This window comes from Misgurnus anguillicaudatus, chromosome 6 (genome assembly GCF_027580225.2).
Source record: "Misgurnus anguillicaudatus chromosome 6, ASM2758022v2, whole genome shotgun sequence".
NCBI lineage: Eukaryota > Metazoa > Chordata > Actinopteri > Cypriniformes > Cobitidae > Misgurnus > Misgurnus anguillicaudatus.
The window spans coordinates 31,989,256-32,008,304 of NC_073342.2; the positions used below are offsets into that span (position 1 = coordinate 31,989,256).

The 19,049-nt window shown below is 33.4% G+C and overlaps 1 protein-coding gene across 1 annotated transcript in view; it reads right to left on the reverse strand.

The window, feature by feature from the left end:
- Nucleotides 1-11,676: 11,676 nt before the first annotated feature.
- The window catches only part of LOC129433746 (A disintegrin and metalloproteinase with thrombospondin motifs 20), a 98,290-nt gene continuing 90,917 nt past the window's right edge, over nucleotides 11,677-19,049 (reverse strand). Inside the window, exons 34-38 of the mRNA XM_055192380.2 lie at nucleotides 16,494-16,683; nucleotides 16,256-16,389; nucleotides 16,077-16,168; nucleotides 14,465-14,569; nucleotides 11,677-14,384 (exon numbers count right to left, since the gene is read on the reverse strand). Coding sequence (XP_055048355.2) covers nucleotides 14,298-14,384; nucleotides 14,465-14,569; nucleotides 16,077-16,168; nucleotides 16,256-16,389; nucleotides 16,494-16,683 — 608 coding nt within the window. The 3' untranslated portion in view covers nucleotides 11,677-14,297. The remainder of the gene's footprint in view (nucleotides 14,385-14,464; nucleotides 14,570-16,076; nucleotides 16,169-16,255; nucleotides 16,390-16,493; nucleotides 16,684-19,049) is intronic.

Here is a 19,049-nt window from a genome sequence, read left to right on the forward strand (position 1 = left end):
GAATGCATTCATGATCTGACTGCTGCATCAGTGCATCATATGACTGCTACTGAAGCTACTGTATATTAAAAACACACAATGTCATACATCCTATATACTGTATATTACATATATAAACCAAAGGGCAACCTTCCGATTTCTATTGTGAAGCCAACACGAAGTGACTTAAATTGCAATTCATGGACTGGCTGCTAGAGGCTCCAAAAGGAAGTCAATCCCCATAGACCCCCATATTAAAATGCGCAACTTTACAGTAGAATATAATGTGTTCAAAGCCTGATACTAAAAGTGTTTTTGGTCTTTATATGCAGTGTTGGGGAAGTTACTTTTAAAAGTAATACATTACAATATTAAGTTATTCCCCCAAAAAATAACTAATTACGTTACTTAGTCACTTTTAATGGAAAGAAATACTTGCGTTACTTTTGCGTTACTTAGTTACTTTTCATGGAAAGTAAAACTTGCGTTACTTGTAACTGAATAATGTAAAAGTAAATAATGTAAAGTAATTTAAAAGTAACGCAAGTATTCATTTCCATAAAAAGTAACCAAGTAATGCAAAAGTAATTTAAAAGTAACGCAAGTATTACTTTCCATGAAAAGTAACTGAATAACGTAAAAGTAATTTAATTTTCATGGAAAGTAATACTTGCGTAACTTTTAAATTACTTTTGCATTACTTGGTTACTTTTTATGGAAAGGAATACTTGCGTTACTTTTAAATTACTTTTGCGTCACTAAAGTAATACTTGCGTTACTTTTAAATTACTTTTGCGTTACTTAGTTACTTTTTATGGAAAGTAATATTTGCTTTACTTTTAAATTACTTTTGCGTTACTTAGTTACTTTTCATGAAAAGTAATACTTGCTTTACTTTTAAATTACTTTTGCGTCACTAAAGTAATACTTGCGTTACTTTTAAATTACTTTTGCGTTACTTGATTACTTTTCATGGAAAGTAATACTTGCGTTACTTTTAAATTACTTTTGCGTTACTTGGTTGCTTTTTATGGAAAGGAATACTTGCGTTACTTTTAAATTACTTTTGCGTTACTTGGTTGCTTTTTATGGAAAGGAATACTTGCGTTACTTTTAAATTACTTTTGCGTTACTTGATTACTTTTCATGGAAAGTAATACTTGCGTTACTTTTAAATTACTTATGCGTTACTTAGTTACTTTTCATGGAAAGTAAAACTTGCGTTACTTGTAACTGAATAATGCAAAAGTAATTTAAAAGTAACGCAAGTATTACTTTCCATGAAAAGTAACTGAATAACGTAAAAGTAATTTAATTTTCATGGAAAGTAATACTTGCGTAACTTTTAAATTACTTTTGCGTTACTTGGTTACTTTTTATGGAAAGGAATACTTGCGTTACTTTTAAATTACTTTTGCGTCACTAAAGTAATACTTGCGTTACTTTTAAATTACTTTTGCGTTACTTAGTTACTTTTTATGGAAAGTAATATTTGCTTTACTTTTAAATTACTTTTGCATTACTTAGTTACTTTTCATGAAAAGTAATACTTGCGTTACTTTTAAATTACTTTTGCGTCACTAAAGTAATACTTGCGTTACTTTTAAATTACTTATGCGTTACTTAGTTACTTTTCATGGAAAGTAATACTTGCGTTACTTTTAAATTACGTTTGCGTTACTTAGTTACTTTTGCATTACTTAGTTACTTTTCATGGAAAGTAATACTTGCGTTACTTTTAAATTACTTTTGCGTTACTTAGTTACTTTTCATGGAAAGTAATACTTGCGTTACTTTTAAATTACTTTTGCGTTACTTAGTTACTTTTCATGGAAAGTAATACTTGCGTTACTTTTAAATTACTTTTGCGTTACTTAGTTACTTTTCATGGAAAGTAATACTTGCGTTACTTTTAAATTACTTTTGCGTTACTTAGTTACTTTTCATGGAAAGTAATACTTGCGTTACTTTTAAATTACTTATGCGTTACTTAGTTACTTTTCATGGAAAGTAATACTTGCGTTACTTTTAAATTACGTTTGCGTTACTTAGTTACTTTTGCATTACTTAGTTACTTTTCATGGAAAGTAATACTTGCGTTACTTTTAAATTACTTTTGCATTACTTTTTTTGCGTTACTTGGCTGAGGCTTGATCTCTTTCAGGACTTGCAGGCGTCCAGAAGTTGGCATATTTCATCACAAAAATGTCAAGTTCTGGCCTGCCATCTTCGTTTCTGACTCAAACTGTTCTCGCTCAGGCATGCACGCATAGCTTAATTCAGCACATTTTTTTACTTGTTACTTCAGAAAAGTAATATTACGTAATGCACGTTACTTGTAATGCATTACCCCCAACACTGTATATAGGTAATTTTATCCTTCATAACAACTGTGAAGGGGATGCATTTTTTGTAACTCATCCGTTTTAATCATATTTAGCCTTAAAGTTCTGCATAATTAAGGGCGTGGCCACTTGAGTGACAGGTGAATTGCCATTGCTGTCACTAGAGTCGAGCTAGGGAGGGGTGGTTATAGCCACTTTCCCCACATTCTGCCTCTTTACCCACTTTTGGTTATCCACGAGTGATGCGATACCAAAATGGCGAAGACAAGCCCCGCCAACTATTGGCTTTAAAAAAGCTCTTCACAAACCTATGGGTGACATCACGGACACTACGTCTATATTTTTATAGTCTATGATATAAACACATATATTTAGTCTTTGTGTTTAGTATTTATAATAATGTTATGTAGATATCATACATAATGTATATGCATTAAAAATGGCACTTGGAAACATTTTGTTTTCATTCTTTATATTACATTTTTTACCTTAACTCTTTTGTTTTTCAGATAGTTTGAAGTTATTCGTCTCTGGCTCTTTACACATCTGTAGATGGTTAAACGCTGGTAACTGTTGTGCAGATGTTAGGTCTGAATGACTTTAGTCTGTTGATGGGGATTCTGGGAACTCCACATGGTTGTCAGATGCAGTTGTTAATATTCATGGCCGCACATGTACACTATCCCAGCATGCCACGCTGACTCCATGGGAAACATTGACCTTTCCAGGGGTTGCTGGTTTATGTGCTTCTTCACATGCCCATTAGTAAAGCAAGAAGAAAACATAGTGAATGAGAAAATCAGAGCTTCATCGTTTCATTACACAGTTCAATGAGAGAGGACGCACGGCTTTGTTTATCTGTCTGTCTCAATTTATCTCAAGATTTGTAACGTTTCCATTGACTGCATTTGCCCTTGAAAACCTCTAAGGGCTCAATAGACTGAGGAAAATTCACTTAAAAAAATCTCCATCATTTGATGAAAAATGATAATATATCAGTTTCAAAATCTGATGATCCGACACCAAACTATCACAGCAGATCAGATTTAATTCATTTCTCATTATTGTTTGCGAATAATTTTGATGTTTGTTAACTCGCAGCAGCTGCTGTTAAAATGAATCCTCAGAATTGATTTTCTATGATAATAATAACATGAAGTTTTGCAGTAGCAGGTTTTTGTGGACGGGATCTCATTTGTGTCGTGGCACAGCTGTGATGAACAGAAGCTCTCTTGTGCCCGCTGTCATTTTCCTACGGGCAAAACGGCGTCTGCATGTGAAACTAAATTTAAAATCACAGATCCCCAAACACACGACACATCTATAAATCACAGCTATAGCCCGAGGTGAGATTATTTCATTTTTCAGGAATCAACTCTACAGTCACCAGACGATATATTGTTGTTGTTTATGAATTTTGCAGACTGTAATCTAAAAGCAAGCTGTGCACATTCACATCCCATTAAGCGTAAAGTCAAATGTGATTTGTAACAGCAATTACACATGTTAACACAAAATCAACTTTTCATCATGATAAATAGAATTTTCCTTAATGTTTTCTGACTCAAACGGTTCATGAAAACACTTTCAAAACTTCAATTCTTCTGGAAATTATGAGCTTTTTCTGGGCACAAACTTTGCCTATAAAACCCTTTTCTAATATAATGTTTATCACAGTTTTAAATAACATATGATCTCTTCTGAAGTATGAAAATCCAATACAATCTTATGGCAATTTGTATTTTATTGTATGAGGTGGCTACTTTATATTATTATAACCACATTTGTACGTTTTGCTTTGGGCCGGATCCGCACCGAAGCTGCTGACCTCGGCCCAGAGTCTAATAATTGTACGTTTTTGTACGATTCACTTTATTTTATGAGCCAACTCGTAAAATCCAATAAAAAATCTTTGTCTCTAGGTTCATACACATCTCTATTATTGTTTAAATGCAGATATTTCATCTCAGTATGAATCTGGGTGAACATATAGTGAGAATAAATCTATGAACTGTTATGAACTGTAAAAAATGAATTAGTCCTATAAAATATTTTACAGCTTAATTTTTCCCCACAAACCCATGAAGTTATATTACGTACCACAATGAGGTAAAGTCTACTGAGATCAGAAACGACTGAACTGCGATGAATATTAGTTAAAATCTTCTTTTACATAACCGCTGTAATCTATAGCAAAAACAGTAAAAAGTTATTTCTCATAAGATTCGTTGAAGCTTTAAATACGTGATTAAGTTCAGAGAGGTATAGGGAGAGATGATAAATAATAAAAACTTTCAATTAAAAGTTCATGCAGAATCACAGAAGTACAGGACAAAGTTTGCACCGTATGAACTTTAATTGATGTTTAATAGGTCATCCTTCCATAGATTCTTTTGTTTAAAGTCAACACAATGCCTGGAAGAGAGTTATTTCTGACCGCACGTCCTGTTCATTCAATGTAAAAAAAATTCACCTTTAACCTCCTAAGACATACGTGGACATCACATTTTTTTCATCACAGGTTCCAGTTACACAGAATGAAGTATTATGGTGATAATACTTCATTCTGTGTAACTGGAACCTGTTGTACACAAACATGGACAAATACACTGCTTCATGTTCAAAGAAAAATATTTGGTTATTATATTAAGATTATTATAATAAGATCCCCTTCTGACATCACAAGGGGTGCCAATTTTCAATGAGCAATTTTTTCACATGCTTGCAAGGAATGGTCTAGCAAAACTAAGTTACTGGGTTGATCTTTATCACATTTTCTAGGTTACTCAGTCCTTTCAGAAAAACGTTATTATGCGATCGCATGATTCAATGCATAAGCAGCCAAAGTCCACATTTTTGCCGCATAAATTGCAGATTTCTGCTCGCAAAACATGTGGGGCTTGCAAGATTTCATAATCCCTGCATTTTTTGTAGGAAAACGTCATATATATCTTAGCAGAAAGTTGAAAACTTACTTCATACATGTGCAGCCATGTTCCCTGTTGTCATGGAAATGTTAGGAAGTGACGTGATTATGTGACATGAACATCATTGAAAATTTCATTGCATAAAATTGCAAAATATCCCACATGTTCCATCACATTTTTTAAGAAAACATGCCGCTAGATCAAGGATTTTTGCCTGCAACAATCACAAAAAAAAACTTAATAGAAGCACTGGGGACCCAATTATTCACTTAAACATGATATGTCCCCTTTAAATAAATGACTTCTTAAACTTGAGAAACAGGATGAAATGATGATGTATATTCACACTGTGTGACCTGAAGAGAGAGAGAGAGAGAGAGAGAGAGAGAGAGAGAGAGGAAGTGAAATAAACAGGAAAGCTACAATGTTTTTTTTTAATGGCAAAGGAAATGTTGACCTCATGAAACGCTCACTTCCCATTAAAACCACATTACTGTTGTGTTTACCAGTAAATGCACTGTACTATATTCAAATGCAAAACACTTCAGTATTCTGTTCACGTGAAGCACAAAATTATGCCTACATAACACAAAAGAGCAAAACTTAAATCCAAAGGTCAGTAGATTCATTATCAAGAAAATACATCAAGTTGGAAAAAAATTATGTGCTTTTTCAACTAAAATAATTTGTGAAATGAGGGTTTTCAGATGGTACTTAACAGTAATAGCAGAGCAAATCAATGAAGATAAATATGAGATCATTATAATCAATCTAGACATCTGTTGTTATTTCATCAGATGATGTCAATGTACCAATGAACCGTCTTAACATTAATGAGACTACAATACAATCTGCAATTCATAACAAACCAGTAACCAGCATAACTAACTCTGAGAGACTTGTTCAAATGATTATTTAAAAAATGCAAACTCTACCTTTATACCTGAATGTGGTTATTTCTCCATGCGACAAAACCTTTTAAAGACTCTTCAGTGATTTTCCATCGCACAATCTGTTTAAAGCAATGAGTGTCATATATTTAAATAATAACAGAATGTAAGATATTAGGGTTTCATTTGCTGTTTTATAATTTATTCATGTAAGAAACATTTAAATTCTCTTCATGTATCATTAAAGCAAATGCTTTTCCCCAGCACTGAGATAACATAAATCTTTCCTGCTACGATTTGTGACCGATGTTTACCAAAGCTCCAATTATGTCGTCTAGCCCAGACTGAACATTTTCCCATGATGCAATGCATCAGCCTGTCCGGCCATTAACGTCTAATGACGCTCCTTTAACATTCTCTCCTCTGAATGAAAGCAAACAGGCATCATATAAGACAAATCACGCATACACGGGCCGTAACCTCACCGTCACTCTTCAAATTCATTTCACCCTTGCAGACAAAATTGAGGACCCTCCGTGTACTTATGCATGAACATTATAGTTTAATTTTGTCTGATAAAGCCATTATCTTGACCCGGTCTCATAGTGAAATCTCACAAACCCATTACAAAGACATTAGGACATCTTCTACAGAGACAGGAACGGATTACAGCGATATAATAGTCTGTGATTGCATTAACTCTGAAGATCAGACTGTAATGTTCTGGTTCACTGCTGTTGAGTGTTTTTATAGCTGTTAAACTGACAGGACTTTTATAAAGAGAGTAGGTCATGTGTTAAAAGATAAGTCTTGAGTTTTAATTTGTGAAACGATCCTTTTCCAGTTTTCACAAATAAAGCATCATAATCCCAAACTTCTACTGTATGACCCCAGAGTTATAATCTTGATTTAGTGCATGAGACACAACTTTTATGACACGTCTGTTTTGTGTTTGTCTATCTTGGAGTTTTAACAGATGTACTGTAGTCACATTAAACTTGTTATCTGGAAAATATGTTTTATTTTTTCTCTTTAGTGTACAAGAGAAGAAACAGCAGGCTATGGGTCTGGAATAACATACGAGTAAATACTGTATGTGAACTTTATTCCTTCAACTTTTTTATTATATCCCAAGGTGTTCATTTAGCTTCTTTTAATGACCTCACACATCACAGATTAAAGATATTACTGATATCCATCTTCTGATATTGGATTCTGGCCACAAATATCCAGCTGGATGTCTCATACGGACCAGATCCAGAAATCCCATCTCTCTCTTTGTGTGTGCATTTCATTGGCAAACATTTCTTAAAGCATCACATCTGTGCTACCTGACACATGCTGTGGATCTCACGGGCGGTAAGCAGACATTGCACAACTGTTTACGCTCATCTGTCATTCATTCTCAAAGAGGTCATGAATGCTGGAGGTAAAACGAGCATTTGGTTTCTTTGATCTGTGAATAAGGGAGAGAGACGGGCTTATAAAGAGACACCATGTTGTTTTGTTGTGAAGTCAAAACACGACACCACATTTTTTGGCATCATTACATCTACTGTTCCTGTGAAACTCAGTGCAAAAGGTTTTAAAATGTTTAGCTTGTAATTTGGCAAATGCATGGATGTAAATGCATAATTTGTACATAGATCAGATAAACATTTGACTACACACTTTCATTATACACATGGTTATGTCATGTTTTTAAAGGTGCAGACACACATCTGGAGAACCTGTTGATTTATTGTGTAAGAGACTCACCTGATCCAATAGCACCACCTGTTGGTGATTCACCTCAAGATCTCTGTCATGAGCTTACATTTCAGGTGCATCCTAATTCAAGGACGTTGACTTTAAAGGCTGGGACTCTGTCATCAAAGGATGCAGCCTCCGAAGTCCACAAAGTGAACTGAAATGAGCTTAAAGGGCAATTCCCAAACGTTTTTGACATGTGGCCCCCTTGTGTACGGCGGCCCCCACTTGCCCTCCCCAACATAAAGACGTATTAAAATATACAAATGTAGTGCTGTTGGTTAGTAGCCTTATTTGTCTCGGGGTTAATTACACAGAATTCATGATAAATTTATGTTTTTTTAAAACACAATCTCAGCTCCCCCAGTTTGATAACCACTTGTCTAGCCTATGGATGGAGTTGCGTCACTTGCTGTTCCCGCCACCGCTCCTGTCAGCGGAGAGATTGTGCTAAACTTAAGACATTCTTCTTTAACAAAGCACTCGCATAAAATGCCCAGTAATTGTACTTTTCCCGCAATAGTTAGTTTGTCTTGAACAAAGCACTCACATACCTCATATTGGGTAATATACTTATGCCGCAATAGTTAGCCTGTCTGGAACCGAGCTGACTTAAACCACTATACTGTATGACACTTGCATTACATGTGAACGGCCCCTACGCTAATAGGATTCTGTTTCTCTCTCCCTGTCTTGTCCTCGATCCCGAGGACAATGAGACAAACAGACCCAGTTCCTGCTGCTGATCGCTGATCTACTGACCATCTTTCAACGTGATGCCCAGCCGATGCATGACCAGTGACCACCAGCGGAACTAGTTTAATTCGCTTACCCGTTCACATACCCGATAGTATTTATATATATATAAATATATATGCATCTCTCTCAAGGGTTTTTTCCCTCCTAGGAGTTTTCCCCCTGGACTAGCCAGGTGGGTTTTTCTCCTAGGGGTTTTTTTCATCCCCTGGAGAGTCCGCCACCTTTGGCTTAACTTACTACTTTACTGTATACGTTACATTATTACTATGCTCGCTCTTCTATGCTTTTCCTACATCTATTCATGTAAAGCTGCTTTGAAACAATTAACAATTGTGAAAAATATAAATAAAATTTTATTGAATAGATGCTTCAGACTTTAACTCATTCACCGCCATTGACGAGTTATCTCGTCAATTATGAGTTAATATTTAACTAATAAATATGCTTTTCTGGACGAATTTCAAAGTGAAAGTGTAGTTTTATCCACTAGATGGCGCCAAACCGAATTTATCAAAAATGTAAGTTAAAAAGATTTAATGATTTATTTTAACTGCCTTTATGTTTGATAGTCATTCTGAGTCTGATCTCTAACATAAATTCCTTTACAAAAACGCAATTTTTTAACCTTTTTCTCAAAATGTTGTATTTTTAAAGAGAAATATCCATATTTCAGTGGTTAAATTAAGTGGAAAAAGTAAATATATAATGAAACGTTTTTTCCCCATTTTGTTTGTTTGTTTGTTTGTTTATTGCTTGTTTGAAAGCAGAGGGTGTGTTCTTTAATTTAATATAATTTGTATGTTTATATATTTATAGAAGATAATTTTTCCTGCAAGGAATTTTGTGAAACTTTTGTTAAAATCACAAAAATGCAGGTGGGTAACTTTCCTCAAAAAGGCTGGCGGTGAATGAGTTAAAAGAGAAATTTGGAGCCATATTTTTTTAAACGTCATTTTAGAAAATACGATGCATTGATGTAGATTAAACTCCCAAAGAGTTTATTAAATTTACCAACCTTAGAAATATACAAAAGTAAATGCAACATACAGTATTACAGCAATAAAATTCATTCACATCACAACAATGTGCTTTCATTTGCAAAATATCCAGTTTTAATATAAAAAAAACTCAGGCGTCACAGGCACGCATTTAATCTTCCCTTATTAAAAATACCCATGTTTTTGTGGTAAAAGTGTGATAACCATGATTTTTGGTGTATTGATTACTATTAGCAAACCTATGGTTTAACTATGATTTTTGAAAACTATGGTTTACAAAGACTATTTTGTATTATCAGTATTTTATTGAAATTAGGCTATTTATTTAATTTTATTCTTAATTTTTTTTCTTCTGTTTGATTAATTATTATTTATATTTGTTTTAATTCCTTACACTTCTTTGTAATTTAATATTTAAACTATGTCTGATGACGGTGCAGTGTGTCTGGCTTTAACAAATGTAGTTTGTTTTTTTTCTGTTGCAGGCCTGTTTTGTATGTACATTTGGTTGACATTAAAAAAGGACGCATTCACTGAAAAAAAATATTCATTCAATGTACTCAATTTTATAGGCTAAGTGGTCGCAATCAATTTATTTAAGCTACATTTAAACAAAAGTTTTTTTTGTTTTGTTTTTCTAATTTAAAAAATAAATAAATAAATATATTGAGACCACTTAAAAAATCGAGTAAATTGAATGAATCATTTTTTTCAGTGTTTGTAGAGTGGTGTGACTTCATTGACCTTCAAATCCGGCCTTCGGAGGATGCAGCCCTTATCCTGCTTAACATGTTTTGGAAAGATTTAAATGTTTCATATGCTTTTGAATTTTGTGGACAGGAAAAGGAAAGATGTGGAAATTTATTTTAGTAGAAAATTGTGTCTTGTGGTAGAAATTTGTGTATTTGATGTGTTTTTTTTTTTAGAGAGATAAGTTGCACAGTAATGAACCAAATATTGCAGGTATTTTATTGTATTAGGAAAGTAATCTTTATGTGTAACTATTTGTTGTTTTGCACCTTGCTTCATCTTGCCGTTTCAATTGAAAATGTGTTCTCTACGGGCTAAATAAAAGTTAAAAATAAACAGGCCCTTTGTAAACCAAAAACTGTTGCATATTATGAATGATTTCAAATTATAAAGCACCCCTTTGGAAAAAGTAAAAAACAAGTTAGCTCTGAAAATATGTAATATTTATCTGAAAACATGTAATATTTAAAACATGTAAGTAATCAATTTTCTGTAAATCTATCTTTTCTTCTCTGGAAACATATGTGATTAATACATCTTGTTCATGTGGCATTAAGCAAAATGTGATTTTTGTATTCAAAGACGTTATTTAATAAAAAAGGACGTAGCCTTCGAATTGGGATGCACCCTCAGATTACCCAAAAATGTAATTTTGAAGATGCCAAAAGATCTCTGCTGCCCTCTTGTGATCGGGACAAAAGCAAACAAACTGTACCAGAACAGTAATTTTGAACACAATTTTTAGACAGATTATATCACAAGCAGTGCATAAAGAGACAAATATAAAAATTAAGCAACATGATTTTTCCATAAAATATTTTAGAAAAAAATCCAAAGAAACCAAACCAAACACAATCCCATCATTTTATTATAATTCTTTGATTAATGTTAGTATTGTGCTGTATAACATGGACAGAATCTCATTGACATTACAAACATATTTTTATTGTAGCACCAAAGAACATTTTTGTCTTATAAAAAAGCACTAGATGTGATATTTATGGGTAAATAGCTCAATAAAATATCTTTGGGTAATAACTCCAATATAATGCAAAACCTCTGATCAATCAATCAATCTTTTCACTTCAAGTATGAATATTAAAAACAAACATTCACAAAGCTTCAATGTTAATATACAAGCACATACAGGTTTAAATGTCTACATTATTCCCGGCACACAGTGCATTAAATATTCAGTTCATTTCTGATACAGACCTTATAGTTCAGTCATCTATCAACACAATGATAGTCAAAAACATTTGTTATCTGCTCATAGCTCATCTGTTAGTTTGTACATTAAACCCAAAACAGGCTCAATATCCTTCAGGTTATGTCATGTTAACAATCATTAAACACAGCTTTACTTTGGTTGAAAATGGAGGGCATATAAAATCAGAAAAACGTTTGAAAATATTAGATTGGTTAAAATATTAAGCCTCAAGCTCGTCATATATACTACATTACACATGCCAACAAACATTCAAAATATAATTCAGATATTTACATGAAAAATTGTGAAAGCAACATATAAAACATGAAACTAAATCCAGCACCGTCTTTCAGTTACAGAAGTCATTTTAGTAGTAAAATAGGCACCGTTACACTCTTCAGTGTTAATAGTCAACACAAAACGATCAATGTCTAATTTAAAAACAGATTCTCAATAGTTGCAGTGTTAAAAATAAACAAAGTATGCACATTTTTCTATAAAATAAATACTGTTAAACATAAATAATAAAGAATAAAACACGAATATGAGAGGTAGTCAGACTGTTACAAACATTAATTTGATCGTCTTTGATGTTCCCTTCTAATAAAACTGTATTCATCTGTCTGACATTTTAAATATCCATATTTTAGGTGAAATGCAGGACGTATTCTGAGTTTAAAGCAACATAAACCAATGGACTGGTCTTAACTGGTCTCTCTGGCACATTCTTAATGGTTACAGGATACGTTAGACTAACTGAAGACCAGCAAAACCACTTTTTCCTTTTTTTTATCAGTTTAGTACCTTTAAAGGGGACATTTCACAAGACTTTTTTTTAAGATGTCAAATATAGCTATGGTGTCCCCAGAGTACGTATGTGAACTTTTAGCTCAACATACCCCACATATAATTTATTATAAGATGTTAAAATTGACACTTTGTAGGTGTGAGAAAAATGTGCTTATTTGCATTTTAAATGACACATTTAAATGCGCTAAATGGCAGCGCTGTGGTTGGACAGTGCAGATTAAGGGGCGGTATTATTATAATAAGATCCCCTTCTGACATCACAAAGGGATGCAAATTTTGAATGCCTTATTTTTTCACATTCTTGCAGAGAACGGTTTACCAAAACGTAGTTACTGATAGAAGCACTGGGGACCCAATTATAGCACTTAAATATGGAAAATACAGATTTTCATGATATGTGCCCTTTGAAAACAGTGCTAATCCACATTTAGATTAATGGTTTAGTATTTTTAACTGCTGTAAGTGTCAGATGGTCTCACGCTATTAAATATGGGCATATATATGTGACCCTGGACCACAAAACCAATAAGGGTAATTATTTTTAATAGAGAGCTTTAAGGTGATATATAAATCTCAATCTTGACTTTAAATGGTTCAAAATGCAGCAACCAGATTGCTGACATGAACAACAAAGATGGAGCATATTAATCCTGTTCTTGCTTCATTGCATTGGCTCTGCATTGATTTTAAGATCTTTCTTTTTGTGTACAAGGCATTGCAAACGTCAGCCTCGGATTATATCTGTGAACTTATATTAGTCATATCTAGGTTATCAAGATCTTATAAGTGCTATATACATAAACTGAATTGAAAGATTAGTAAATACGCTTATCATTGATGTATGGTTTGCTAGGATTGGGCAATATTGGGCAAAAATCACCTTTTGAAAGTTGAAATCTTTAGCAAAACACATTACTAATTATAAAGAAAGTTTTGATATTTTATGGCTGGGAATTTACAAAATATGATTTACATGATCAGAACATGATGCATGATGGGATACTCTTAGTTCCATACATGATCTTTCCTTAATATCCTAATGATTTTTGACATAAAAATGTATCATTTTGGACCTTACAATGTATTGCTGGCTATTGCTACAAATATACCCGTGTGACTGATGGCTGGTTTTGTGGTTCAGGGTCTCATATCATCATCATCATCATCATCATCATCAAACTGATCAAAGCTGATCTAGTGTACAGTGTTTTCTACCTTAATCTGTGAATCAAAGCATGCAAATACACACAACATTGAAATATATACAGCTGCCTGCTGTGGTCATAACATCATCTCTCATCTAAAATCTATTAGCAACCAAAGTTTAATACACAGTGAAGTTCATGTCAATCCGACAAACGTCTTCAGTAGTTTTACTTTGTTAATCTCATTTGGTGCTTGAATAGTTTTTAAATAAACAAATACAATACTTTAAATGTACCATGATAATACCGCAGTAATCTCTTTGTACTGTACTCCAACTACCCATCAGCATAATGCACTGTAAATACCATGATGGTATAAATTGACTAATTATCCAATACCTCAGGTACCATCTGATATTATAACCGTACCATGGTATTACCGCAGTAGTTTTGTATGATTGTTCAAAAAATGGTTGCTATATCTGTTTGGTAAAAATAAAAATGTGATTGTATAACAGCCGAGAAAGGATGCTGACTGAACAAGATGAAATCTTTTGCCTCATGCTGTTACCCTGCTGAACCTAAACACGTTACAATCATTTCACCCACAATCCTTTCCAATAAACTACATTCATTTTCCAAATGTCCTCGTTCACAGTTTCACACCTGCTGCCATGATGGAGAGACGTTTACATCTCTGGAAGAGCTCAACAGATTTATTTGAAGTCTCTCTCACTAAATGTGAACAAGAAGGCCGGTGTGTGGATGAGGGAGACATTTACCACAAAATCCTCCACATCGACCGTAGATTCTGCTGCCATCCTGTCAATAAAGCACAATATGAAATATATTTATAGAGTGGAACAAAAAGTCAAATCAAATCAGAAATAATTCGTCCTCACCTGTGAACGATGAACTTTAAGTGTCACATAATTCCCCTGAGAAACCCATTTAGTCGAACCTGCAACCTTTAACCCGGTGCCAGCGAGGTTGATACTAAACTGACCCTAAACCAGTAAGACATGTAAATCATTAATACAATTATTATTTTTGTTATTATTATTTTATTTTTATCACATGATGACAAACATGTTATTTTATTGTATTAAAACAATGGCAAAAAAAGTTTTAATCAATTTTAATCAATCATGATGTTTATTATTTTGTGTCCGTATGGTTTAATTAAATGTTAAAGGGTTAAAATTTCAAAATAAATTTGCAGATTACTTGCATACTTTTTTAAAGACCAAGTTTAAAATTTCTGGTTTATTTCATTTTGAAAGAATATTTGGGGGATAATTGCAAAAATGTCAAGGTGGTGTAACCGGTCTGTCTCAATTGTTGCAACTAGTATTTTTTCTAGTGCTGGGCAAAGATCAATCGCGATCAATCGCATACAAAACAAAAGTGATTTTTGGCATAATATATGAGCATGTGCTGTGTGTAATTATTATGTATAAATAAATACACACACATTCATGTATGTATTTAAGAAACATTTACATGTTTATATATATTTATTTATATTTTTATATATTCTATATTAAAAATAAATTAATATATAAGTAAAACAATTCTGAAATAAATATATATATATGTGTGTGTGTGGTTAAATATACACAATAATTACACACAGCACATACTCATATATTATGCAAAAAAATCATTTTTATTTTGTATGCGATTAATCGCGATTAATCTTTGCCCAGCACTAATTTTTTAAAATGAAAATATAAATATATTCATAAAAAATGTAGAATAAAATGTAATCATCTAGTTCAGTGTAATATGATGTTTTTTACATAAATTTTTACATCATTTGTCAAAGATTATTTAAAAAAATGAATTTTTGGTTTTTTTGATGATGATTATGCTTGCATGCCATCAAGGTGGATCAAATATTTAATATTTCAAATTTTTTTAGCAGTTATACCATTTGACATTTTCGCGTCCATTCAGTTTCAACTTTCATAAAAATTGTGCAAATATAATTTGCATTAAAAATAATATGTGCACTGAAATAAACCTGATGCATGCTTTTAAAACAAGTTGTTTTTTTAAAGATTTTTGAATTTCTCATCTTACCAAACCGTTTTTGTCAATTGAACCTACTATTTTACGTTTTTGATGTGTATATACATTGAAAAAAAATTTTTTTTTAAATTAAATTACAAATTTCCAAAATGTATTTTATATACACCAGTTCAACATGATTGAATCAAGTTTTCTTAAAATGAAATTTATTTTTAATTAATGTTAATTTAATTTTAAGAAAAACTAAATCATGTGCAACCGATGTCCAGAAGTTTTTTTCAGTGTATAGTTGAAATAACTTTACAAATGAAGTTAAATAATTTAAACTTTTTTACAAGTTAAAGTAAAACCAATACTTACTTAAAGCATTTTTACAATGCAGGAAAGTTCATTAGGTATAAAACTTTTTTCTAAACTACAATAACACTAAAGTGACAAAAATGATAACCAATAGCATCTTAATAAGCCTTCGAGTCTTACCTGAGGACATTTAGCAGCACTATAACAATCTCCAGCCGAAGCAAACGGGACGGAGCGACCAAACAGTGTTTCACTAAATCTCACATCAGTCGCTGAAATACAATCAACATGAAATCATCTCTCACGCAGTGATAATGAGAAATAAATGATGTTTATTTATTATAACGACGTTGACTCACTGATGATTCGCATTGTCAGAAGATCCAGTCGTACCCGCTGATAGACGGTGTAACCAGCAGCTGAATAATCATTCCTACAGTCACAGTCTTGTCTTCTGCTGCCATTAAATGGACATTCAAACGGCTTCTGAAGTCTGTCAACATAAACACTCGGTTTTAAACTAGCGCTCAGACTTTGAAGGGTTCACAGAGCAGCTCGCTTGATGTTAAATGAAGATGTATATGTGTTGAATTGTACCTGTATCCATAGATCTCAGAGTAATTGTCTGTTTGGCCGCTGCGCAGGGTCACATACTCTTTTGGGTTGGCGGTCTGCATTTCAGCGCAGTAGATCTGCAGGATCTTAGATTGGATTTTGAGATAATGCTCTCCATCTTCTCTAATGCCGCCTTTCATCTGAACCTCTCTACAGGTCGTGTATATTTCACCTGGTTAAGAGACATGAAGAAGTTGTGGGTGTGATTTACTGTTTTCTACTTATAATCATCCTACATATATTCTGTGAAAATATCATCTTTATATCATTAATATTGACTGACTTTAATGCTTCACATCTCATCATTAGATTACCAGACTTTAACTCTTTCCATGCAAGCGTTTTTAGAAAAAAACTTTTATGACTTCGACTCGCCTGAAAAGTCCGCTCCCCTTCTCACTCTCATAATGGGAGAGGGAAGGTGTTACTGCGCCGAGTCGAAGTACTCCCAAAAGTGCTATTACGCCATAAAATATAGTTCCTCTTTTAAATCCGCTTAGAAAAGCGCTACGTTTTATTTTGTACCACCAAACTTGCTCGTATAACTACTCGTCTTAAATAGGAAAAACGTTGATGTGTTTGGTTACTTCTAACTTTATCTCTAAATGGTACCATTGAATGAATGGGGCTAAGCTAAATGCTATCGAAGTGTCACAGCGCGCTCCAGCGCCCACGCGCACGCACACAGACGACAGAGGGATGCACCAACAATTCTTAGTTAAGGTAATAACATATTTTAATATTGAAAATGAGTAGACTATTCCTTTAATGCTTTCCAGAAAATGTTCTTCTTTAACTATATAAACATACAATATATACAAAATTGAAAGAACATACCCTCTGCTTTCAAACAAAAAATGTTTCATCCCATCTTCATTTTAAACACCTCTTAAATATGGGTAGGTTTCTTAAAAAATACCAAATTTTTAAAGCAAAAAGCTGAAAAGCTTTTGTAAAGGACTTTTGATAGAAATCAAATTCAAATCGATGATCAAAACATACCTGGGGCCTCATTTATCAAGCGTGCGTACGCACAGAAGTGTGCGTAAAGTGTGCGTAGGAACAGTTTTACGCAAAGTGTGGAATTTATCAAATTGCACTTATACTTATAAATGTGTGTAAATATACGCACACCTCTGAGTATGCGTACGCAGAGCATCTAGTGGTAGAATAGCGATACTACACAGGACCCTGTTCCAGTGAGTATAAAGAAGTGTCTATATATTATCCACAAGCAGATGTTAAAAATGATTAATGTCAGTATGGTAACAGCAAATAAGTATAATGATTTATTATTTGTGATATGTATCTGTATCTGTGAAAGCACATGTGATTTGTATTAATGAAGTCTTCGTCAAATGCTTGACACAGTGCAATGGCTTATCCTTGCGTTATTGGAAGACTTGGCAAATAATCCATTCCGCCGGTAGCGCGTTTTCAAAGATCGCGCCAATGATGCTGGTTATATATGCTGCTGTCCAAGGTGGAAAGTTGTCTGTCCTCCTCCAGTTGCACTCGTTTCACGTCGGTGTGCTGTGACGCGTTTTTTTTTTCTGATAATTTAATGTCAAACGACTTTTTTATCTCAAAAAGTGTTCTCATACCCAACGGAATTAAACTCACTGGTAACATGTTCTCATGCAGATTTGTTTTCTTTTGTTAGTCATTCCTCCCATACTAAGTGAACCAAACAGGATGTGTTATTAGGATTTAACCTCATCCACCAGTAACTCAATTTCTGCGTCTGTAATGTACTCTTTTATGCTCTCTTTGCCATTATTGCGATGAGGGAAAAAGCACAACCACGTGACTTATAACGGGAGGTGTTGTCACCATATATGGTTCATTGGAGGCGTTTCGAAATGCAAATGAACATGAACGTGCACGAGCATGGTGCTTAAGAACAAGTGGGATTTATCATCAAGGATTACTTACTGATGTGCGTACGAACCACGTGCGGACGTTTGATAAATCATGATTTTTTTGTACTAACGCACATACTAAATTTCATTCGTAGGTACAAATATAGAACATTTTCTACGCAATGTTGATAAATGAGGCCCCTGGAGTTTTAACTGTTTGAACTAAGGGAATACTTCCGGGTTTTATAAGTTGGGTAGGAGCGCCATCTGGTGGATAAAAACGAAAATATGGATTGCCGGAAAAACTCGTCATTGGCAGGGAAAGAGTTCAAATCATCCTACATACATTGTGTGAAAATATCATCTTGATATCTTTTCATGATCTTACTAGGTCAATATTAAAGATTGAAATCAAACTTTAAAGTTCCACATCTCATCATTAGATTTATGAGACCTTTCCACACAAGCGCTTAAAAAAAAACATTTTTATGATTTTCACAAGTTTAATGCCTTCCAGAATTTTTTTTTCTTTAAATATATAAACAAGAAATATATCAAATGAATGAAAGAACAGACCCTCTGCTTTCAAAAAAAAAAAAAAAATCACCTCTCAAATATGGGTAGGTTTCATACAAAATAACAAGTTTTGAGCAAAAAGCTGAAATAATTGAATTTT